A 23,134-nucleotide genomic window follows, 5' to 3' on the forward strand; every position below is an offset into this window, starting at 1 on the left:
CGTTTTTTACGTAATGTGTTCTTGAATTATTATGTTGTCATTGACGGAAGAATTTAAAGACGGTTAACCGTGGACAAATTTTCGTAACAAGTACTCAGCGGGCAAGTGGGCCCGTGGCCATAAGAAGCCGTGTTGGCGATTCGGTAGCTTCTTTATCGACCGGAGCCGTTTATAAGCGAATCTGTAAGACCCAATACAGCCTATTAGGGTAACCGTCTTTGGTGTCTTTAACAAAGTTCAGTCAACGCCAGTAGTGTTGAAGAATTCGACGTCTAGTCGCTACTATCGATCTTTGAATCTCGAATATCGTGATTTGAGTATCGACGTTGCGCAGCTGAGTTCGTGTATTCCACAGATGGAATTGTATGTCAAGGAGAGCATTGATAGAGAGAAATGAGATACAACAATCGTGTAAATCAAGAAATTACCTAAAAAAGACGCGAGAAAATATAGCTGGGAAGAATTTCTTCAGGCTTAACCATAACATAACTAAAAGTTTCTTAGTGTGTTTACGACCGACGTTAATAATAGACGGTACAAGAGAATTAGTAAAAATGCACCGTTCTAAATCGACCAAGAAAAAATTCTCTCCATCAAAACCAGTAAAACGTCAAATGAACACTGTTCCTAAATAATTTATTTTTGATTTTGTCATTTTTTATACCGAAAATGGCTTCGTCAACTAAGAGATCCTGGAAATTACGTGAGTCACTTTACATATTCAATCATACCTTATTACTTGTCAACCTTTTTTACTCAATTTTGTATCTACATGTGATTTACCCACGGATTCACCTTTCATCTCTGTCAGATTAAATTCATTTAAAATCTCATCTTGATATTTACTAAATATTCTTTAATAAAAAGTCAAGTTTTTTCAGTGACCATAACCTTGAAATTACTCCACGATTCATTTGAATCATTCTGTGTAAAAGTCAACTTGTATGAACCCGTTCATTATAACAAAAAATCTGGTAAATAAAATTCCATTTTGATTGTGAAAAATTTAGCAGAAAGTCTAAAATCCGAATTTTCAGCGTTTAATTGTAAATGGCATCTCCGTGGAAAACTCCAGTAAACTTTCAGACACATTCAGTGAGGTGTGCAGGCTGTATGTCGCAACAATTATTTTCGCTCCGAGTCCCTAGAGTATTTTGACAAATCAGACTGTCAGCAAATAATACTTGTAAAGACTACTGAGAAACATTCGTTCAAGCTTATGTCAGTCTTTAATGAATATACAAGAAACCAATTGACAAAGCTGTCTCAGATTTTTTTATATTTTTATTTTCATAGAGGATTTTGCTGCTCATACATCAAACGTCAACTGTCTAGCATTGGGTCATAAATCTGGCCGAGTGTTAGTTACCGGCGGTGACGATCGTAAAGTCAACTTATGGGCCGTTGGAAAGCACAACTGTATTATGGTGAGTCTTGTTAGCTGATCAATGATGATTATTAACTATATTAAGCATTACAAAAAGCTTAATATTACAAACTCATAGATTTCAATCCTTCTTTCATTTTTTATTATCAATATTTGTTTCCATTCCAATTTTCAAATCATTTTCCTATCAAGTAACAATGATAAAAATTAAGACGTTGTGTCGAGCTGTTGTGAAATCTTACCTTTTTAAACAGTGCTTACATTAAATTCTACCTATATTAGAAACATAGGTAATTGAATTTTTTTTTTCAAACTGCAATAGGAGGATCCATAATATTCTTCATATAGCTGTATTTTTATTTCAGAACTTTGCCAACAATTAGATATATACAAGTAAAATAAATAAAGATTATAAAATAGTTATTTTATGTAGGACTGCAATGCAGACCCGATTCCTTTACCGACATGGACCATTGTTTACAAGCCTCAAAGTATTCAAGTACGTTAGTACATTTTCTCTAAAGATACAAAATTCTTGAATTATTAAACTTTATATCTATTTCATGACGTTGCAAATCACTATTTAAGGTCTAGATCCTTATCTGGGATATGGATGGTTTTACATCATTGCAGGTATTAATATCCACAGTAATACTACCTGAGTACTGGTATAGCAACAATGTCTTCTTCACCTTTGCCAAAACAAAATGGCCCAAGCTGACATACTTTCTCAATTTAGCTAAACAGTCATCGACTTTTTATTATTTTATGCATTTTGATTTATTAGCTACACTGACTAAGGTCTTGATTGCTACATACTATTTCTTCTGCTCAACTCAACAAACATTCCACTCCATTAATATTGAACCCCAGATGTTTTTTTTTTCTTTTGCCACACGGGTTCTTATTCATAAATGAATTTGCAGATTTTAGAACTTAATTGAAGGTGAAATCTTACTTCAGTAGCCACTCTAGTTGTCATTCTATTTTTCAATTGGACCATTTTTAAAATCTGTTTTCAGAGCCTGAGTGGACACGCGACAGCAATAGAATGTGTTCGTTTCGGTCAAACGGAAGACTTAGTTTGCGCTGGATCACAGACCGGTGTGCTAAAAATTTGGGATCTGGAGCATGCAAAGCTTGCCAGAACTCTGACGGGACATGGAAATGGTATTAGATGCATGGATTTTCACCCCTATGGAGAATTATTAACATCAGGAAGTCTGGACAAAGCAATAAAGTTGTGGGATATGAGAAGAAAGGGGTGTATATTCACTTACAAAGGCCATACAGATACTGTCAATAGTTTAAAATTTAGTCCTGACGGACAGTGGATAGCCAGTGCTGGAGCAGAAGGGAAAGTCAAGGTAAACATGTAAAAGATTAATGCAAAACGACAGTGAATAGATATTTCTGAATCGTTTTGAAGAAAAGTTTTTTTCAATTTGTATAATAAACACAAGTTTTCATTTCATTATGTCAGGCATAATCATGCATTGTCTCAGGCTTGACGACTTGCTTAGTTAAACAATCAAGATTCATCCACGAGTATTCATGAGCTCTTTCAAAAAAGTTATTTTCATTTTGAATACCTATCAATTTAAAATTCAGTGGTTTTGAAACTCTATAATTTATTTATTTCATAATGGAAACAGTCACGTAAGTTCCGCCGGCAAATATTTATTTTATCTTTTAATAACGAAAACATCATTTTTACCGAAAATTTCAAGATGCTGTTGACAGGAATTAAAAATATGCAACGTACAAAGTTAGTTAGATGTTATGTAAATGCGACAATTTTTTTTTATTCAACTTCCATTAGTGCATGACTCAATTCTTGATGGTATTACGCGTGATTTATGGAAATTACTCCATCAAAATTCATCAGGTATTAGCTCTGTTATCCAAGTGCTGGTGTTATAACTTGTAACAGGCTAATAATATTAGGAAATTTTAAATAATAATATAATATACATAAATATGAATTAATTTAATTTTATTTTCAAATTCTTCTGTTAGTACGGAATCTTAATTTGGTATCAGAAATTTTCCTGCAGATTTCCCAGTTGAACAGCCTTACATTATTGACAATAACCAATTTACTTTGGAATTTCTTTACATAAGTATTCTGGTTCAAATAAGCGTCATTTATTGATATTACCTCTTTTTTTTCCAACATTTCTTCTATCTTAGGACTGTCACTTTGCTTTCAGTTTTATCACAGGCTCCTAGCTTTAACTCAAGATTTTGCTCAAGTTCAATCATACTTTATGGATTCAATTTATTGTTGATTGTTCATACATTCATTAGTTTTATTAGTCAATAACTATTGCTTCTCCCGGTTTTTCAGCTCTGGGACTTGCGAGCAGGAAAACAATTGAGAGAGTTTTCTGAACACAAAGGATCGGTAACAACTGTCGAATTTCATCCTCATGAATTTCTTTTAGCCAGTGGTAGTACAGATCGTACTGTCCATTTCTGGGATTTAGAATCATTTCAATTGGTTTCTTCCACGGAACAATCACAGTCCACGGCAATTAGGTGAACCTGAATAGCTAAATTTATCAATGGAACGATACATTAACAGAAACGAAGTATACGATTAATTTTCAATTTCACACGCATGAATGGCATTTATTTAATAATTAATAAAACGGTATTCAGAGTTTTTTTTTTTCAATCTGTTGTTTTGTTACACTGCACTGAATGAATATCGATTGACAAACATACGGACTTTTACAGACCAAATACTGCACAATTATTAATTGTCTATAGTATAAACAATGTTTTCTATCCAGGAGTCTGTACTTTAGTCAAGGCGGAGAGTGTCTTTTTGCTGGTAGTCAGGATATTTTGAAGGTTTACGGGTGGGAACCAACACGAACGCTTGACTCAGTACCAACAGGTTGGGGAAAGGTTCAAGATATAGCTGTTGCACAAAATCAATTGGTAAATTTACTTGAATATCACTGAGAAGTGGTTTTGAATTAATGTTTTGCTTTGAAATAATCAAATTTTTACCGCTTTCTAGATCGGAGCTTCTTTTCACATAGCAAATGTAGTCCTGTTTGTTTGCGATTTAAAAAAAGTCGCCCCATTCGGAGGTATCCCTACACCTGGGTCACCCTTTAGTCACGGCAACTCGTTGAGGAAAAGTTTTTCTAAAGAGAGACCTCCCGAATTGAAGAAGCACAAGTAATGAATTTTTTTCATGCATTTAAATGCTTGATTTTACTTTGATTTCAGTCTATTTTTTCTGTACTTCTACTCTGTAGTAACATGAAAATCGTTTTCCTTGATAGTAAACCTACATTTGCTTGTTTTCTTGATTAATAGATTAGACGTTAAAACAATAGAGGAAGCAGACAAGTCTGGTACAGATCCTGAGGATGAAGTGATGCTAGCTGAAATACCAAATGTCACAGATTACAGAGATGTCTTTCAACCAAACAGGTCTTGTAAGTATCTCACTGTATGTGTTGTATAAATTGATGTAACATGTTTTGTTCAGTCTTCTTACTATTAGTTGTCAGCATTCCTGATCTCAAGGTTGACGTATTTGAACATATCATTGTTCCAACCAAATGCAATACATTAATGTAAAGAAATACTGCATCTTTCACGTGAACTTTGGTGATGAATAAATTATCCCTTTTTTTTTTAAAGCAGTACCTTTGAGTATCTTGTTACTTCAAGCAAACTTTGACTAGAAATATCACTCTAAAAAAAAACATTATGCATTTTGACAACTATTGCAACTTTTCGTACTTATTATGAGATTATATGTTACTTCAACAGTTAAGGGTGAAAAATTCACTAGTAACAAATCCTTTTTTAATAACCCTGATAAGAACTAAGTCTTGAAAATATTTGAAATGTTTTGAGTCAAGTATGATTTCATTTTTATTGTGGCAAAGGTGTTTGGCGAATCTTTTCTTTTGAAAGTTAAACAAAAAGTAAGTTTGACATTTCATGAATACACATTGATTCAATTCTTTAATGGTTTGATCTGTCACGTAATTCGAAATGCTGTTAAATTATTTATCAGTTCTTATCAGTTTCATTTCAATTGGAATTATTGTTGAATTTATGTATATTGTAATTGCTACTAATCCAACTGGAAATCGAATACTCACCAAACGTCTCCTCATTACAGATCCGTAATGTAATATACAAATTTAGAATATAATTAGATAGATGTTGTACAGCTTGTGAAACAGCATGCTTTGCACGATATGTTTCAGTATCTCGCACGCCTCCCCCTGAATTAGAAGCTTTTGTCGAACCTGAAGAATTGGGTGAGTCTTAAACATAAGTCACTATTCATGTACAGAAAACAGTGATCCTGATATATTAATGGTAATTTTAAATGCTGCTCAATCCGATGAAGTGATTTTTTTATGTTGTCTTGGAGTAAGTTCTACTCATGTAGAAAGTTAAAATTTTGTTAATGAGTAACACAGTAACAGTATCTGTCAGAAAGTTTCAAGGAGTCTGTAATTATTGTTATCAAATTTTTATTTTTGTTCCAGATCCTACACAGCCGCAAATACTTCAAACACTGTCAACGTCATTGTCAAATTTGAATACAAATGAATTGGATGAAGAACCACCATCAATAATGAAGCCAGTACCAGTGCGTGTTCATCCCATAAAATCTTCTCCACCAGTCCAGCGTAACTTGATAACTTCTACAAGCCAAATAAGAGCAAATCTCCAGGCAAACAATGCAAGCAAAAATTCTAGAAATATATCAACAATCCCGCCACTTCGACAAAGTATTACGCCACTGCTTAGCAAGAAGAATGTTGGAAATCAACCCTTGGGACCTCAGAGATCAAACTCAACTTTGACACCTCGAGTCGCTCCTATGGCTGCCATATCTCCGGTAATGGATGATGGTAAAATTAAAAGCAGAGCGCCCAGTCCAGATTCTCCAAAACATTGCCTGAAGAGGCAAAGCAGTTGTAAAGAGAGAGAACAGGGCTACGAAAGTGATTATCCGATACAGTGGGTGAAGTTTTGTATATTTTATAGAAATTGAATGATCAATACTAATGACTTGATGCATAAATATTTTACACATGTTTTAATTCTTTGGAACAGGATAAACAACATTAAACATAGTCCGTCCGATCCTGCTTTGAACCGGCCAAACACTGCTCAATCACGGTCAACATCGTTAAACAGAAATTTTTCTAGTTCAACCCCTTTATCAGCTCGGAATGCAGTGAAAAAACAAAATAAAGCTCAAATTCAACCTAATGTAAAGGTTGAAATAAGGGTACCACAACTAAGGCCAGCAGTGGAAGAAAAGGTCAAAGATGAATTCGTTCCAATGATCGCTGACAAACCGAGTGGCCTTGACATGGATGAATTTTTACCGGTAAGGCATGCAGTTTATCGGCATAAGAGAAATTGGAGTCTCATTTATTATACGAGATATGAAAAATTGATTTCATCTCATTTTCTTAGAGTGATTAGATTCTGCATTTTCGGTATAATAACTTCAATCTGTTGCTTGATTTCATCGTTTCAAGTACAGAAAATTGTACTTCGTGAAATCAAAGTTGTAAATACCGCCCTCTTTTATTTTTCAGAATAGCTATGGTGGCAGGGCATTGGGTTACTCCCAATTAGGCGTCCTCCCAGAAATGTCAGAAGCCGAAGTACTGAACAGTATGATGCGTGGCTATGAGTCCATGATGGCAGTACTTAACAGTCGTCATAGATCTCTGCAAATCATTTACTCGCTATGGCACAGCAAAGACCTCAAGGTACGACTGTAAATATTTGTGAAGAACCACCCGAAATGCGGTTTCTCGTCCAAGAGACTTTTGGGCAATGTTTGAATTTAAATAGATGCATAATATTGTTTATTATTACACTTTACAGGCAGCGGTTGACTCCGCGGTAGCAATGAACGATTTGGCTGTTATAGTCGACCTTTTAGGAGTTATTACGCTTAAACCGTATGTATGAACAATATGCGATTTATAGTTTTTTAGACACTTGATGATTGTTGGAATAGTGCAGCTTTCAATTTTATTTTCAGAACCATTTGGAACTTGGACCTATGTAATTCTTTGCTTACCTCCATCGGCGATCTACTTCAAAGTAAATACGAAATGTAAGTTGAACAATTAATTTGCAGTCTTTTTTCGACTAATAATAAGTTATAGAGACAGAGTAATCTTTAATTCAAGAAGTGGAATTGAGGTGTCTGAAGCAATTTCAACAATAAGATTTTCTTTTCGTGCAAAATTTTCAAGTATTACATATGAATATTCGAATGCTTATCTTATTATCGATTTAAACGTGAAGAGGTTGGCAGTTGCGATCTTGTAAATATATATAATGCCGCTAAATTTATGATGTATATGCATGTGCGACTGTTGAAACTCACAGGGTGACGACAGAACCGGGAAATCAGGGAAATCAGTAAAATTCTCATTCAACTCAGGGAAATATTAAGACATATTTCTGTTTTATTTATCAAAATTATTTCAGGTTTGTTAATAATAATTATCAACAAGTGAATTATTAATTCGTTTCAGATAAGAGCGAACAATTTTTCAATCTTTAGTTTGATGAAAAATCTGCTTAATTTTATTACACTATTCTCTACAAATTACCTTGAACAGCATTTAAGTGACCATTTCTGAAAAATGAGAGTAGGTATTAATAGTAAAAAATGGCAGAGAATTTTGGGAAAAAGGTTCTGAAAATTAGAAAATCCCAGGGAATTTAGTAATCCGATTTCCAGTGCCACCTTGGAAAGATCTTTTTACCTCAATTGTATCGAAACGGTGAAAAAATACTGTAAAACTTGATCTACAAAGTGGTCATAAAACAAATGCATTGTCTGACAAGTTTAGTAATAATAGAAACACATCACAACATTACTAATATTGATTCGAAATTTTTCTGATCGTAGTTCATAAATAGTCAATATCTAAATAAAATTGTATTATAATGCGACAACTTATCGAAAGTGTTTTTGACAGACGTGAGAAAATTTACGAAAATTCTACAAAGCAATTCATTTTCAGTAGCAAAGTATCAGCCTAACAATAATTCCTGCACCAGATTTTTGATTATACCTATAAAGAAACTAACAAGTTTACATAAATTATCAAATGGCTAGGTAAAAATTGGTTTCCGTTAAAAATTTATTTCGTATAGCAGCAACATCTTTTTCTCTGTCTTGAACTTTATAATACATTTCGTATTGTTATGAAGTACCGTCACTTCTTGGAGTTGAAAAATTCGACCGCATCGTAACGTCCGTATAAACCTTACGAGTTGTAGGACGCGATTGTCTTGCGAATAAACTGCAGACAAAGCGAGCTTGCGGTCGAGCCTGCTAGACTTGAGGCTTAAGCTATAGTCTTTATGTTTGTCACTTGTTTTTCCACTTCCATGCGTTTTGTACGTCGGTTTTATTTTTACCCATATACTTTTAACTTTCGAAATTTGTTGTTTTCGTTTTATCCTAATTAATTCTCGTACGCGTCGTCGATAAGAGAAACAAAGAGCAAGAGGCATCCTTGAAACTTATACCCTTATCAATTCTCCCTCCAAACTTTGTCTCTTCGTTCTTCTCCCTGTTTCCCTGCGAGTACTTCTCTCCTCTCCTATCCTCTCCTCTCTTCTTCTCATCCCTCTCCCTCGAATTTCTTCCTCGTGCCCCCCGCCTCATCGTCCGTAAAAACGTTCTCTCCGCTAGGGGGTTACAGGGGATTTCGGTATGGGGAAAGAGAGAAGGGCGAGGACGAGGGTGAGTGTGAGGGTATTAGGGTTGCGCGTCAATATATACTCGCGTGTACGTAAGAATAGCAAACGGTTTGAATGCACGTATTACGGGATAGCTCGGGTTGAAACGGGCTGAAGCAGTTCGTATTTTATGATGAGCATAAAGGAGGCGGATATAATTAGCTGAGACAATTGCTTCTGACAAGGAGAGGCTGTACGACAGGCAGATGCAAATTCGAGTTCAAATTCAAATACGAAACCTCGAGTTCCCTTTTGTATTCACGGATTGAAATTTGAAGGACACGTGAGACACGGACATATGTTGACACGCGCTTTCTCACTGTCCCATCGCCTGTCTGTCTGCACGTTTTACACTTTGTGCGTATATAATATTAACAATCTTTTGAACGGCCTCCGATAGTTACTTTTAAATAAGAAATGTCACTGGTATTTGTTATGTCAGGCTGTTTAATTTTTAATTTCTTCTTAAATACAAAGAAAAACGTGTTGAGGCTATATAAAAACAGAAAACGATGAAAGTCTGAAATGCTCACGAAAATTTAAGTCTCTTCTATTCCCCGTCAGTGAATTTTTGATCATTCTGATCACGTACAGTTAGATTTTAAACTGCGCGATTGTACATAACTCGATAATTTTTGTTTGTTTTTTGTTATTTGCAAAAATTGCGGAAGCTGTTTACCATTTCTTTTTACCCGTAAAAAATGCATCCTTTCCCCGATCCGGTTACGAAAATATGTCTAAGGATGAAACAGGTGATCGAGGGAGGTTTTGATTTTAATATTCCCACCTGCGAACCGTATCCAAATGCACCTTACCTGAGCCCGCGTTTCCGGATCAAATGTAATTTCAATTAGGCTACCTTAATGCGTGAATGACTCGCTGCTTGACGGACGACTGCCGACGATAAGGATACAGTTTAACAACCAGTTGTATAAGGTTACCGACTTCGGCACGGGGGTGAAGATTAGGGTCAGCTGTCAGGCGGCCCGCTGCCCAATCGGCAATTAGCTCTATCCACTTTTATGGTATACTGGAACGTGACCCGAGTCCTGTAGGTGCATGCAAGGTCCGAGGGATCTTCAGCTCTACGGGGTGTTTCACGATATTCCATACTTGTCGTGACAAATAATTAATCCACCAATTCCGAAGAATTGTCAACTGAAAATCATTACTAGCTTCGATTCGACAAAGTTGTGCAATACCGACATGACGAAGATACAAGCTCCAGGACTTAATTTTTAGTTTACTAGATCCTGCTTGTTATTCAATATAATTATATCTTACGTATCATCATTGGTATCCATTGACTTCGATGAAGCCATGTCCGACGGAGAAATCTGGTGAGTCAGTGCGCCAACATTTTCGATTGTTGGTTCATACTCTGTGAATCAACAGGATGATTGATCTGAAAAAATCAGCTAACAGAAAGTAGAGGATAGTAGATACTTAGTCTGCTTCACTTAACAGTAATTTGCTACTCACTATTTGGAATGTAAATCGAATCAATTGCGATAAAAGTGCAGTGTTCCTTGCTCGCAAATTTCTTTGCCAAAGGTTTGTGCTACAAGAAAAATTCGTTCAACCTTACTGTGGCTATAAATAAACTCGCGTAAACTGATTTGACGTCTGAAATGGATGAACGATTCAAAATCCTTTGGATAGAAAACATTTTTTATTGAAATTGTAGTGCACTTGGTTGTCAAACGTACGCTTGCAACTTCAATCGTTCTTTTCGGAAATCACAAAAAACATTGTTTCGACCGTTAGATTGAAGAAAATATTAAAACATTTTTCCATGTATTATCCTTTTCAACTTGGACAAACTCATGTACAGAACGCGGGTCGTCGAAGGTTTGCCGATAAGGGTGCCTGAAAACCGCAACGTTTTCCTTTCCCGTGGGGTCGAGATTGCAACGTCATAATGCCGACACTCCGCGCGGTGAACTCGGTTCACATTTCATTCTACACAAAGGATCAAGATCTGAAAGAACTGTGTCGTTTATTTATTTATTTTTATTTTTTTTTACCGAAATCTCATTGAGAATGTGAAAATTCACTGTGGGTGGTTTTCAGTTTAGGGTCACCCCGTATAACGTTTGACCTGCAGCGAAGGTAGAGCCTCTCGTTTGGCTGCAGTCAGTTTAACTGAAGCCTAATTTTCAGCCTGGGTAATTTCAACGGCCCTTTCACGCCGGAAACACAATACGTATAACCGATGCCATCGCAGCCGTACACAACTCGCTCGTGAAAAAGTAATTAAATCATTAAAATAGACCTCGCATCCAGTACAACGCATTTTCAGCTCTGTATAAATGTCTTTCCTGATGTTTTTTTGTTTCTGCATCGTTTTCTTTTACCGTATTTATTGTAACCTGCTTTTACTTTAATTGGAATATTCAGGTTGCAATTCTCAGGTAAAAATGACAACAATTCTTTTTTTATGTAAGCGGGATATGTCCGGTTGCGGTAATTCCATCATTCACTTGTTAACGTCTTGACGCGATATTTTTGCAGTCCCGGCGGTATTTATATTTTCAGTATCTGTTATTTTTACGTATCCTTATTAACCCCAGTATTTCCACGGCTGACCCTCAGATACTACCAGGAAGCCAACATTTATACGCTCTGTAGCCAAGGGGCAACAACTTGTGACCGAACCAGCTAATTACGTACAAGTTTGGATTTTTTTTTCGTTCCTTACAATTTTCCACCTCCATCATTTTCCGGCTCATCGTTGTTTTTACTAATGCCGCAGCTTTCGTAATACAAGCTATCCTAATGATCAGAGGTTATTTTTACTTTAACTTGCATGATATTGATCGTAAATACATTTATCTTGAATAAAGGTCAATAAATGATTCAGAAAATCTGAAGTAACCGTATACCTACTTATATACTAACTATTTACGCGACGTGTTGTATGCATAAAGACGATTATCCGAGGCGGTGGAGTGTTGCGTGACGATTCAGTGATTTTATGGTATTTAGATCTACCGCGTTGTTTGACACGCCTCGAAACATGCAGTGTGAGAAAAAAAAGAACGAATTCTGATCTCGCCTAATGTATTCATCGAGAAAAGGGGTGTCCTGAACTGTGTCGCATTGGTATGCATAGAGATGTCACACACGTGGGGTGTGTGATGCTTATACCTATTTTATACCTACAACTCTATGTATAATGCATACATTGTGGAGGAACGGCTCCCGATTTACGTATCATTTAAAAATAACCCATAGGTACACCACTTGTCTAATGACACGCCGACTTGTATACGATATATCGATGAACAAACGTGCATTATTTTCTTATAAGTTTATTTTTTCTTCTTATTGGACAAATCCTCGTTCGTTGTGGGAAATTTTCGGCGTAGAACAAATATTACACGGAGATTTATACGTGCGCGCAATGACATAAATTTAACGTACGGTGGCAAATTGTTCGATCTGGATGCAGTTTGAAAACTGGTGCGTGCAGAGGCTGCGCGCCCAAAAATTCGTCACGCCTTATACGGTACAAGAAAGGGTTAACTAGTTCTGGACATTTCGACTAGGGCAAAGAATGGGCGGGTGTCTGGCTTGATAGAAGCGCCAAATGTACCGGGGAATCGCCGTAGCGAATCGAAAGGGTTATAAATGTCGGATGATGCGGAATATCGACGGGGCGTTAAGTCGAGGCGCTCCTGTGTAACTCACAGTCTCGATTCATCTGTAGAATACATTTTCATTTTATGATCCCTTTTATATATAGCGCACGCGATCCTTTGTGCTTTACTTTGGTTCGTTACGGGGTGTGGGATTCGAAAAATAAAAGGCAGTATAAAAATTTGTTACTTTTTCAATCGAAAAGTATTCGAATTCAAGGTTGTTCCGGTGATCAATTTTTTATAACCACAAACAGTTTATCTCCAATTTATATTTTTTTTTTTACAAAGTCTAAAAAGTCAGCTATTTTTGGTTCTGCCGCATAGTAGGTATTACTTCGGATAAAATTTGTAATTTTTTTTTTTCCCGTTGTTTTCATGATTTTAGGTACGTATCAGTGGGCTGCACGGCTCTCAGGTTAATACTTCGTAATTTTTCACCTGTAATCAAGTCAAACGTCCAAGCTCCGTTACATACGATCGGTGTCGACGTTTCCCGCGAAGAAAGGTAGGTCTAATGATAAAGTGAAGAATCAAGTGTTAGAAGTTTTATAACACGCGGATGCAGAGTAATTATAATCGTTGAATGTATTTATCCTGCAGGTACCACAAGTGCGTGTCCTGTTACGAGAAATTAATGTCGGTGAGATCGTTTCTACTTACAAAGCAAAATATGCCTGGAAAAATTGGCGCGACATTTCGAGAGCTAAGTAACATGATGCAGGCTCTTGAGTGAATTTAAATTTTGTGTATTGTCAATTATTGAAAAATTTTCGGCCAACGACAATGTGCAATCTTTTATTAAACGTGAAGAGAAACATTTTCTCATAATCATTATATTGTTTCAGTGAAATTGAGGTAATAAAAATAAAATTTCAGTGTTCGAACGATGCCGATTGTGATCATGTGCTTAATACTAGTGAGTGAATAAACGAATAGCACCAATTTGAATACAAAAAGGAATTGATAATAGTTGAAGGAGAATGAAGAGAAAACTGTTACTTCCAGTATGTACTGTGGATTTAATAATAATTTAATAATAGATGATCAAGTGATAATCGACAAGGCGTATGGGATATTTACTTAAAAAAAAAATGTTGGCCTCGAAATACTCGGTGACGTCACACCGTTGCAGATTGAGGACCGATATAATTATGCGTACAATTAATGGTTAAGTGAATTTCCGACTGTAATAAGGGCGGCGGGGTAAAGTGATGGAAATGATAATTGGTCTTATACTTATTTAATTTAAAAAAAATAATTTTTTATTGCATATGGTTACAGGGATTTAAAATTTTACGTCTTCTACATTTATTTCTGTTGTAACCTAACCAGAATAATATTCAAAGATCGAGCTTATTTGAATTTATGCATGTTGAAGCTTCTGATCGAAATGATTTTCGGACAGCATGAAAATCTTCCAAGTCGAGGTGATTTTTAAATATATTTATACAATTTTTAACCCACAAGCATTGTAGCCTGACAATATAATGTGTCGAGAAAAAAAATTTTGCATAATACAAATTTTATGCAAAATTCCTGTTTTCACCCCGCTTTTCCATGTTTTAAGTATATCAAGAGCCATAAAAATGGATTTAATAAAATGTATAAAATCCTGAACGTTCAACTTCGACGGTTCATTTTTCTTACTTTTTCTTGCTGGCTGAAACTTTCAAAGCTTCAAATAAACGTACTATTAATTAAACTTGACCAAATGACTGCTTGTTGAGTGAGCACTTTTTTTTTCTTGTTGAAAATTTGCCAGTACGTCGTTTAGGAAAAACATTGTGGTCGGTAGTTAGGGGCGAAATTCGATTTGATGTCGTTAGACATACGATCATAGTTTGTATCAATTTTTAAAATCGTTCCAAACTTTAGAGGTAGAGTGATTTTATTACGATTTAGAATAATGTCCCTGTGAAAATTTGCATGCACGCCATATAATATCTTTCGCAAACAAAAGAAAAAAGAAATAATAAAACTCGTACAAATTATCATCGCATGCGCAGGGTGACTGTAGTGATTAAACTTAACGTATTTAGAATTCAATAACTCGACGAGTTTCCGTGAAAAAAATATCTTTACTCGGGGATAAGTTTTGCTTCGAAAAAAGATTTGTTTCAGCCTTTTGCCGACTTTCTTCTAACGAATTTTCATATCACAAATCGTTGGGAGTTCAAGAAACAAAATGGGATTCCATTATTATTTCCTGAAAGTTAGTAATTTCCCGAGAAATTAAATTTGTCGACGAGATTGAAAACCCGTGATCTTGTGTATTTTTTTTATCGAAACTCACCATGTTGATAAATATTGAATTAAATGAAAATATTTATTTACAGCCCTTGTCGGTCTAGATGGGGATTTCGGTAATGTTAAGAAATTCAGTCGGTTTTATAAAAATAATATTTTAACTGGATATTCCGGTCATTTCAGAACAACCAAGTCTATAACTCTAACTGTATGTCTTACGGACTTAAAAGGTAGGGGTGTGTCACTCATTGATATACCTAAACTAATGTCACGTTTTTGGTGATTGATAAATAACGTCGACGTGATTAACGTCATTAATTCATTGATTAAGTAATTATCATTAATATCATACCATTAACATAAATATTGTAGATAGGGAGACGTTTTAGTTTAAGAAATTGTATTTTTGCAAAAACGAGCAGTGCATTCGTGTATGTATTTTTAATGATTATACAGTATTTCACACGAAACAGCTAATTAATGTAATATAGAAAAACAAATCGTTGAATAAACAAATTTTGCACGCTTGGTAAATGTTATAAGAGAAACGATAATTCGGCTATGACGAGTTCCAGCGTTCTGCGCTATTTTCTGTCGTATTCCTGTTTGCGTGTGACAGAGTCATTATTTATTTATCTGTTTTCTTTGATCGGAGGTTAAATTATTTCATATTTCTTGTGCTGATTTGTGAATCTAATTTTCAGTTTTTTCATGTTTTGCTGTGTTATTGCTCAGCAGAAAAGTTCCTGTTCACTCTTATTGATGTATACTCCCTTAAAGCTTTGTTGCCTGTTGTATTTTTTGCATAGATATAAAAAAATTGCTTGTATCGTATCAATATTACCGAATGCCTGCATTGAACCATCGTCTTTCCTTTTTGTAATTCAATTTTCGCATATCACGTTTGTACGCCATTCGCATTCAGGCATTATCAGAATTCAGCGTTGACACGCGACTCAGCACTCGACCGTTACATTTCGATTCTTTTATTACTTATACTCAGCCCGAACCAAGTCTAAAATTAAATCTCTGATGTGTGTAATGTCGTAATCCTGAGATTATCATGCGAACAAAAAGAAATTGGTATAACCGTAAAGTTCTACTTGTAATTCTGGTGAGGATTTTTCATTTTCACCCGCACACAAATAACAGTTCGATAATTATCTGCATGGGTCCATGTTAGCGAATTATTTCCAACCGTGATAAATACTTTTCTTCCCGTGAAAATTGCGAAAAAATACTTAAACGTTTATAGACTTGTATTCCGAGTGAATTATTCCAAGAAAAATACGACGGTAATATAGTAGACCAAACTAAGAAAAATAACAAGACTACAAACGTTCGTTAATATTTGTCCTACAAAAGTATATGCACGCGCAATATCTTTCAACCTATCGAAACGTCCGAGGGACCTGGTCCAAGAAAAATATGACACGCCTTAAGGAAATTAAGACGTGGAAAATATTGAGAAAATTTGAAAATTCGCGAGAGTGTAAGCGAGCAGTGATCGATCGTATGCATACGCTTTTTAATCGGTATTTTGTAAATGCCATATAAGTTGCGGAATGTCTTGATCAATTCTTCTTCTTACACTATGAGACAGAGAGAAATAACTTACGTGCAGATACAAAAGACAAGAAAAGATTTAGTCAGATCCGTCCGATGTATTTTAGTAAGGTAATGGCTGTCGATTTTTGAAAATCTTAGCGATAGAAATTCAAGTATATTCAATCCCAGATGTTCTACGTGATTAAATGAGATCGATTTTTTTAGGTGCAACGTCGATGCATTTTGACTAAATTTTCGTTGAATCATAAATTTACATACATTTTTTCCGAAGAATTTGCAGAATTGTATTTCAATTGGAAGTCGGTATTTATTCAATGTAATTGTCAATGCATCGTTTTCCGTTTCCTGTTAAAAATTTGGGATATATCACTTGAAAAGATACAGTTTTTGCGAAGTTAATGCTACATTTTATTCTACAGCCGTGTCAATATGACATGTGAGGTATGTAGATCGTATTGTTCTCACGTGGAGAAACCTGTACAGAGTTAAAATTGTATCAATTCTCACACTCTTTCTAAAATAAGTATTTGTTCCGAGTCTCGTAAAACATTGTGAAATTAGGTGTCATGATTGAGCGAATGATTCGATTTCAACCACAATGTGTACGCGTATGACGAACCAGTAAATTATTTTTTTTGTACAGTGTACAAGTATATGACTGGAAAATTGAGAATTCTAAGTGAACGATAATATAATGTAAGTGCTGCATATACTTACACGTAATATATTACACGTAACATATACTTGCGTCCATGTACGAGTATGCTTGTACGGAAAATCAATGATTACAGTTCATTTTATTAAACCTTCTTTGGACACGTGGATTTATAATCGATCTCAAATCTGATTATTTCGTTCGCTTTTACGTAATTTTTATTGTTATAAATATACATAAATACTATCCGCGCGTACAGTCATAACTCACCGTTTTCCTCAAGCACATCGGATATAACGTGTAATCCAGATAAGACTAAATACAAGAAACCGTAGCCGTTATAGAGCTAGATGTAAATTAATAAATGATTTAGGAGATAATTTAATTCGCGTACGTAACTGAGATACAATCAAATGATTTGTCTTTTCTTTTTTTCCTTTTTTATACTAATAATGTATAATAATGTATACCTGTGTACAATAGCCTTGGATAGAAAAACAATAATCGTGAAAACGCTGTGCCTTTTTCGAGATAATCAACTTGACACGTTTTTTCCTAACAATAGTCATAACGAGCTTGCCAATTTTATAACATATAGACGTATAAGGTTTTTGTTTTTGTCCGCTAATCTTTTGTTCCATTTTGCAATTAGTTTTATGAACTTTTGCCCTGATTTTAAGAGAAATAACCTGCGTTCTGATGAATTAATTAATTTTACTTTAGATTTCGTGTCATATACATCTTATTGTTAGGTATAACTGTAATGCATAACGATATAATCAATACCTTATACGTTATGGTGAAAACAATATTGTTTTACTTATGAGTGATCAATACATTTTTATTCCCGATCCTAATTGTGATAAGTTTGCGTATTTTTTATTAATTTTATTCTGTTGATCTATATATATATGTATATTATATGTTATACAAATGTACACATATACATATATACGTATGGGAGGACTTCACTTTACGATTGTTATAAAAAAAAATCTACACCTATACGATATCAAAAATATAATAATTGTGTTGAACCATACTTTTTACTTCGAAATATAACACATGTTTTTTTTTTTTTTATCAAGAGAGTAGAAGAACGGAGAGTAATTTTTGGAACATTAAAGATGCTTCTAACATTTTAATCCCGTAGTCAGTTAATCGAAAATGCATACCTATCGCACGTATGTTCGCTGCACTTCAAACTGTGGAAATATTTTTTGCCAGGCGAAAACAAATCGTTTAGAAATTCATGAAAGAAACTATAAAATTACAAGATGTTTCGTTTTATTAAACTTTTTCCCTCACCCAGTGACGCGCAAAAAGTGAATTTTGGGCTTTTCACAGTTTTTTTCTGTTTTTTTTTTCCACTCTCTGTTTTACTCGCCACGCTTTAATGCACAAACGCAATTCCGTGCGTGACCCGTGAAGATCACGGTCCACGGGTCTTCGAATAGCCCGATTTTCTACGATCACCTGCAGTGATCGAGCATCGATAATCGACACCGCAGCCGCCAAATTACCGGGCTTCCGGTCTGTAATTTTGGTCCATTCTCTCTATACCCGTCTCCGTCTTACTCTATCTCGAAAAAAAGGATTGGGGGAGGTATACGCGCATTGTCTTTAAATTAATTTAGACCGTGGGTATCCTTTTCTGGCACGGATGCAGACTTTTCTTGAAAACAACCTCTGGGTTTTTACCTCCGGTATGGCTTCTTATACTTTCATATACATGTAATACGCAATATTTTACAGCTTGCGTTCCGAATGTTGGAGGCTGTACGTGGCTGCGGTTTGCCTTCCGTTGCCTCGTGTAAAACGTGTTGCGGTTGCAATTTTATCGTAAAATATGTATTTTAAATTGAAACGTCTGTATGCTGTAGGAACATCGTACGCTGATACCTTCTCGCCGGTTAATTGGCCGTAATATCGAGTTTATGTAGGTACTTAACGAAATCGAATACGCAGGGGTGTCTGAAAACCCAAACGACTAAATTTCATTAATTTAAAAAACTCTAGATACATAAATATGAATCGGTTCGTGAATGAAAAAAAAATAGATAAACCAATATGCCGATAACTCATTGCGGTTTCATCATAATTGCATAATATACATTTGTTATACCGTAAATGCAGAAAAAGCGGTATCGATTCAATCACTCATCATCCATCATCCGTATTTTTATCCTACAAAGAGTGACTCATTCGACGTAAAAGGGCGTAGGTATCTGTATACTATATCAGTGTTGACATCGTCGCGCACGACGCGTGCAAGCCTTTCATATCGATACAAGGTTTTTTTATACATCAGCCTTATTACATGCTGCAGGGGTGATTTCGGACGATATTACGTACTGGAAATTCGAAAAGTGGACGAAGCAAACGAGACTAAGCGTACACGTGTACAACTATTCCCTCGGTGCGGTTTTTCATCGCAAAAGTTTTCCGGAAAATTTCGATGAAGCCATCACAGATACGTAGAATATGATTTCGAAAATAGCTGATCAAATTATACAATGCACGGAGATCATGGAACTCGGACGAACGGGTTTTTTGCGAGAATTTCGCACGGGAGTTCCGAGCGTCTGGTAGTTAATGGAGACATCAATCTCAATCCTTTGGTAGGCGTGAAATATCGAGCAAATATTCACAAGCCTCTGTATAATCCGTGAAACGTATCGCGACGGATTTAAATGGGTTAAGTAGGTTTGCCGCGTGGCGGTTGTTTGCCGTAGGATTATGTATTCATACAGCACGCAGTACCAAGCTGGTATGTCTACCGTGCAGACGTATTTTATTTCCCTACATCGCTGCAGCTTGTACCACCATGTATTCTCTTATTTTTCAAGCGAAAAAATGGCTGTACGGTGCTTTAACCTTCCCTCCCCCTCCCCCCTGCCCCGCCGTCCCTCACGTTGTAAAATACGTTGAAAGTTCTGTTGATGCGTTGATCACGACGGATCATTGCAACAAAAAATGACGAGAAAATCGCGACAATTATTCAACATGAATTTTTCCGACGGGTGTGTTCGGTTCGGTTTTGTTGAATAATCGAACGTCTAACGCGTTTCGTGGAGGAAATTTGATGGTGAAGAAACTGAGTCTTTATTTTGCAGCGTCACGCGAAAGTCTGCAACGCAGGGCTCCTAGCTGTTTTCGGATGTACGAGTGTTGTGACGTAGACAAGTTAAGCCTCTTCTTGTCGTCACCTCAAGCGTCGAAAATGCTGTTTTCTCACAAAAAGCCTGGCACAATAACGCCGACAACGACATGGCATCGTTTTCCATGACCGTTAAGCGGATTACCGGAATATAATTCCTTCACATACGAATAAACACGACTCTATACGTATGCACTGCAGCTAGAGAGAACGGAGAGGTTTGCGCGTTGTAGTCGAACATCGGGCGAAAACGATATCCCAAGTAAGCAACGTTTTCTTCACCCACTTGTGTACCTTCCTTTGTTGATACGAATTTGAAAACGCCTGATCCTGTATCATCCTCCATTATTGCCTGTATTCATCTCACAGATCGCCTATCTTGACATCTTAAGACATCCTCTTTTGGATCCCTACTTTCAGCCGGGTCTATAAGTTTGTGTACTTTACCTCTCAACTCTCACACGGATGTACACGCGTTTCGTAGCAACTACCGCGTCAGTGTTGCTGCGTGAACGCCAATACGGGTATCAAAGATCACTCCAAGACAGAAGTTTCTCAACCTCGTATGACAAAATTGTTCATATGTTTTTTTAATTTCAGTTGCAAAGAGGGAGAGGAGAGGAGTTCTTATGACATGTGCCATTCTCACCATCCTCACATCTACACTCACTCCTCGATATCTTGCAATCTTAAGACGGACGTCACATGAGAAGTGACCACAGAAGATGGTATTTAATGTAATCCCGTCATATAAATTCGAGGAAATCGGAAATCTCAGGCTTTCTTCACTCATGTGAGTAATATAATATATAGTTTGAGATAACATCGCGAGTTTCTGAGGGATGCTCGAGTCAAGTTGAGGTAATATGCTTGCGTGGGAATTAGCTTCCATACACAACCTCTACGGTGATTGGACGATCCACTTTTCGACGTGTAGGTATACCATATGTGAGCGTTTTAAATTTCATTTCATCCAACATTGGTGGTTGCGAGCAGAGGAATCTCGAATAGGTAGTGAAACGGAGATTAGACTTAAACTGTGATATACATTTATTTCCGTTAACCGTCACCTCAACTTCTCAATCATTAAACCAACAACCTTAAATGCCATGATAAGTTTTCAAAAGAGGTCATCCATCGGTACCAGTTAACGTAACCGAAAACTTGTTCAAACTAAGACCGCCATGCCGTTCGAGAGTAACGAAATTCTGCAGTCTCTTGTCATGCAAATTGGGGGATGAACGTCTGTCACATGCACTATGCATACCCAGTTCCATACGCAATTCCATACCGCGCGTAGTCGTATTGAATGACGTCACCGCCTTCCTCGAGGACTCCCCGCCATTGGCTAATAATGCCTTGCCTCGAATGCGGCACGATATCACGATCGGGTAGAAGGCATGTTACGCGCTGGGCTCACCCGGCGGCTCACCCTCGACGAAGAAATCGCAAGCGGCAACGGGATTGGCTAATTACGGTACGCGCGCAGTGCCGAGGGTTGAGTGACGTCACGGGGCGTGCTCGACCCCTGATTGGCTAATGGAGGGTCGAAGCGGCGCGCGGAGGGCGCTTTTTGCGCAACGTTGGGCTGCGTGACGCAGGACGCAGGATGCACCCTGTGCGAGCGGATGTCTACGCGTGAGTATAGGTACTCGCGGCAAATGTGTATCGCGTTACTATCTAGATTTAGGGGTCGCTCTTTTTAGCGCAGGAGAGAAGGGCGAGGGTCAAAGTTCATGCATAAAATAGAACGCGCGAAATCCGTCTATTCATACGTATGTGTGACATGTATGTGTAGACATATTTCCCGCACCCTATCCTAGCCCCAGATTTTTACATGATCGATACGATTTCCTTTACCAAAATTCACGCAATTGTGTATAATAAATTGCGTATGGATAAGTTGCGTAGTTTGTTCAGACGATAAGAACCACTGTAAACGTTGTTTCTTTTACGTTATTCGAAACAGAAGTTACGAACGATCGAAAATGGAAAGAGCTAGTCGTGGCATTGGTTAAGATCAAGAGTCGTCGAGAAAAGATGGTAGTTGACGAAGAAACGAGTGAATCAGAAAGGTGCAGATGCTTGAAGAATTGTTGGCCAGAGATCTACTCGGTTTCTCTGTGTTATACCTACAGATGAGAGTACAATCAATGATTTTGCGCACAGTAGCTGAGAACACAGGGATCGATGCACTATAGAGACGTGATACTCCAGACGGTAAAATACAGTGTTATTTATGCAGATTAAAATACTTACGAACAGAAAGAAAGTATCATATAATTATTAGTCTCAGTTGAATGCCTATTTAATACTGGTAACAATTCAAGGTTCAAGCTTGTGACGCAATAGCTGATAATTTTTAATGAAACAGCAGCTTGAGCACGTTTACACGGTAAGGTTCTGGTTCTCTTTTACACTGTCGGTTTTCCTACATTTCGACTGCGGCTTGCGGCTTGCGTACTTCCGGTCACGAAGGCGGCTACTGCCGTTTGCTTCTATACCGCTTTAAGCAAAAATCAGCCACACGCAACCCTCTTGCTTGAAAAAACAACCGAGACCAGCTACAAAAACGCGTCTCATTCTAAAATTCCGATGCATACGACGCGGCGTAGTTTAACTCGACTCGAATTATACCTCGCCACCTGGAAGGCGCAATATTTAGCACAATTTTGTGAGAAGCTATAATAAATTTT

General features: G+C 36.7%; 1 protein-coding gene across 13 annotated transcripts in view; it reads left to right on the forward strand.

Annotated features, from left to right (window-relative positions):
* The first annotated feature begins 279 nt into the window (after positions 1-279).
* The window catches only part of LOC107218001 (katanin p80 WD40 repeat-containing subunit B1), a 41,836-nt gene continuing 18,981 nt past the window's right edge, over positions 280-23,134 (forward strand). For 6 of the 13 annotated variants that reach the window (XR_006902584.1, XR_006902579.1, XR_006902583.1 and 3 more), the window contains exons 1-14: positions 280-703; positions 1,297-1,427; positions 2,410-2,754; positions 3,738-3,928; positions 4,186-4,336; positions 4,419-4,582; positions 4,724-4,845; positions 5,632-5,685; positions 5,920-6,397; positions 6,494-6,773; positions 6,988-7,164; positions 7,283-7,359; positions 7,443-7,517; positions 21,039-21,231. Coding sequence is in view for 4 of the 13 variants with exons in the window: in XM_015655735.2 (XP_015511221.1) it covers positions 670-703; positions 1,297-1,427; positions 2,410-2,754; positions 3,738-3,928; positions 4,186-4,336; positions 4,419-4,582; positions 4,724-4,845; positions 5,632-5,685; positions 5,920-6,397; positions 6,494-6,773; positions 6,988-7,164; positions 7,283-7,359; positions 7,443-7,517; positions 13,193-13,312; positions 13,408-13,540 (2,532 nt within the window). In the remaining 9 variants the exon portion in view is untranslated. Of the gene's footprint in view, positions 704-1,296; positions 1,428-2,409; positions 2,755-3,737; positions 3,929-4,185; positions 4,337-4,418; positions 4,583-4,723; positions 4,846-5,631; positions 5,686-5,919; positions 6,398-6,493; positions 6,774-6,987; positions 7,165-7,282; positions 7,360-7,442; positions 7,518-7,944; positions 8,620-11,758; positions 11,844-13,192; positions 13,313-13,407; positions 16,414-20,394; positions 20,701-21,038; positions 21,232-22,407; positions 22,659-23,134 lie in introns of those variants that run through there. The other 7 variants (XR_006902578.1, XR_006902585.1, XM_015655735.2 and 4 more) reach the window with 7 other exon arrangements.

Source organism: Neodiprion lecontei, chromosome 2 (genome assembly GCF_021901455.1).
Source record: "Neodiprion lecontei isolate iyNeoLeco1 chromosome 2, iyNeoLeco1.1, whole genome shotgun sequence".
In the NCBI taxonomy this organism is placed as follows: domain Eukaryota; kingdom Metazoa; phylum Arthropoda; class Insecta; order Hymenoptera; family Diprionidae; genus Neodiprion; species Neodiprion lecontei.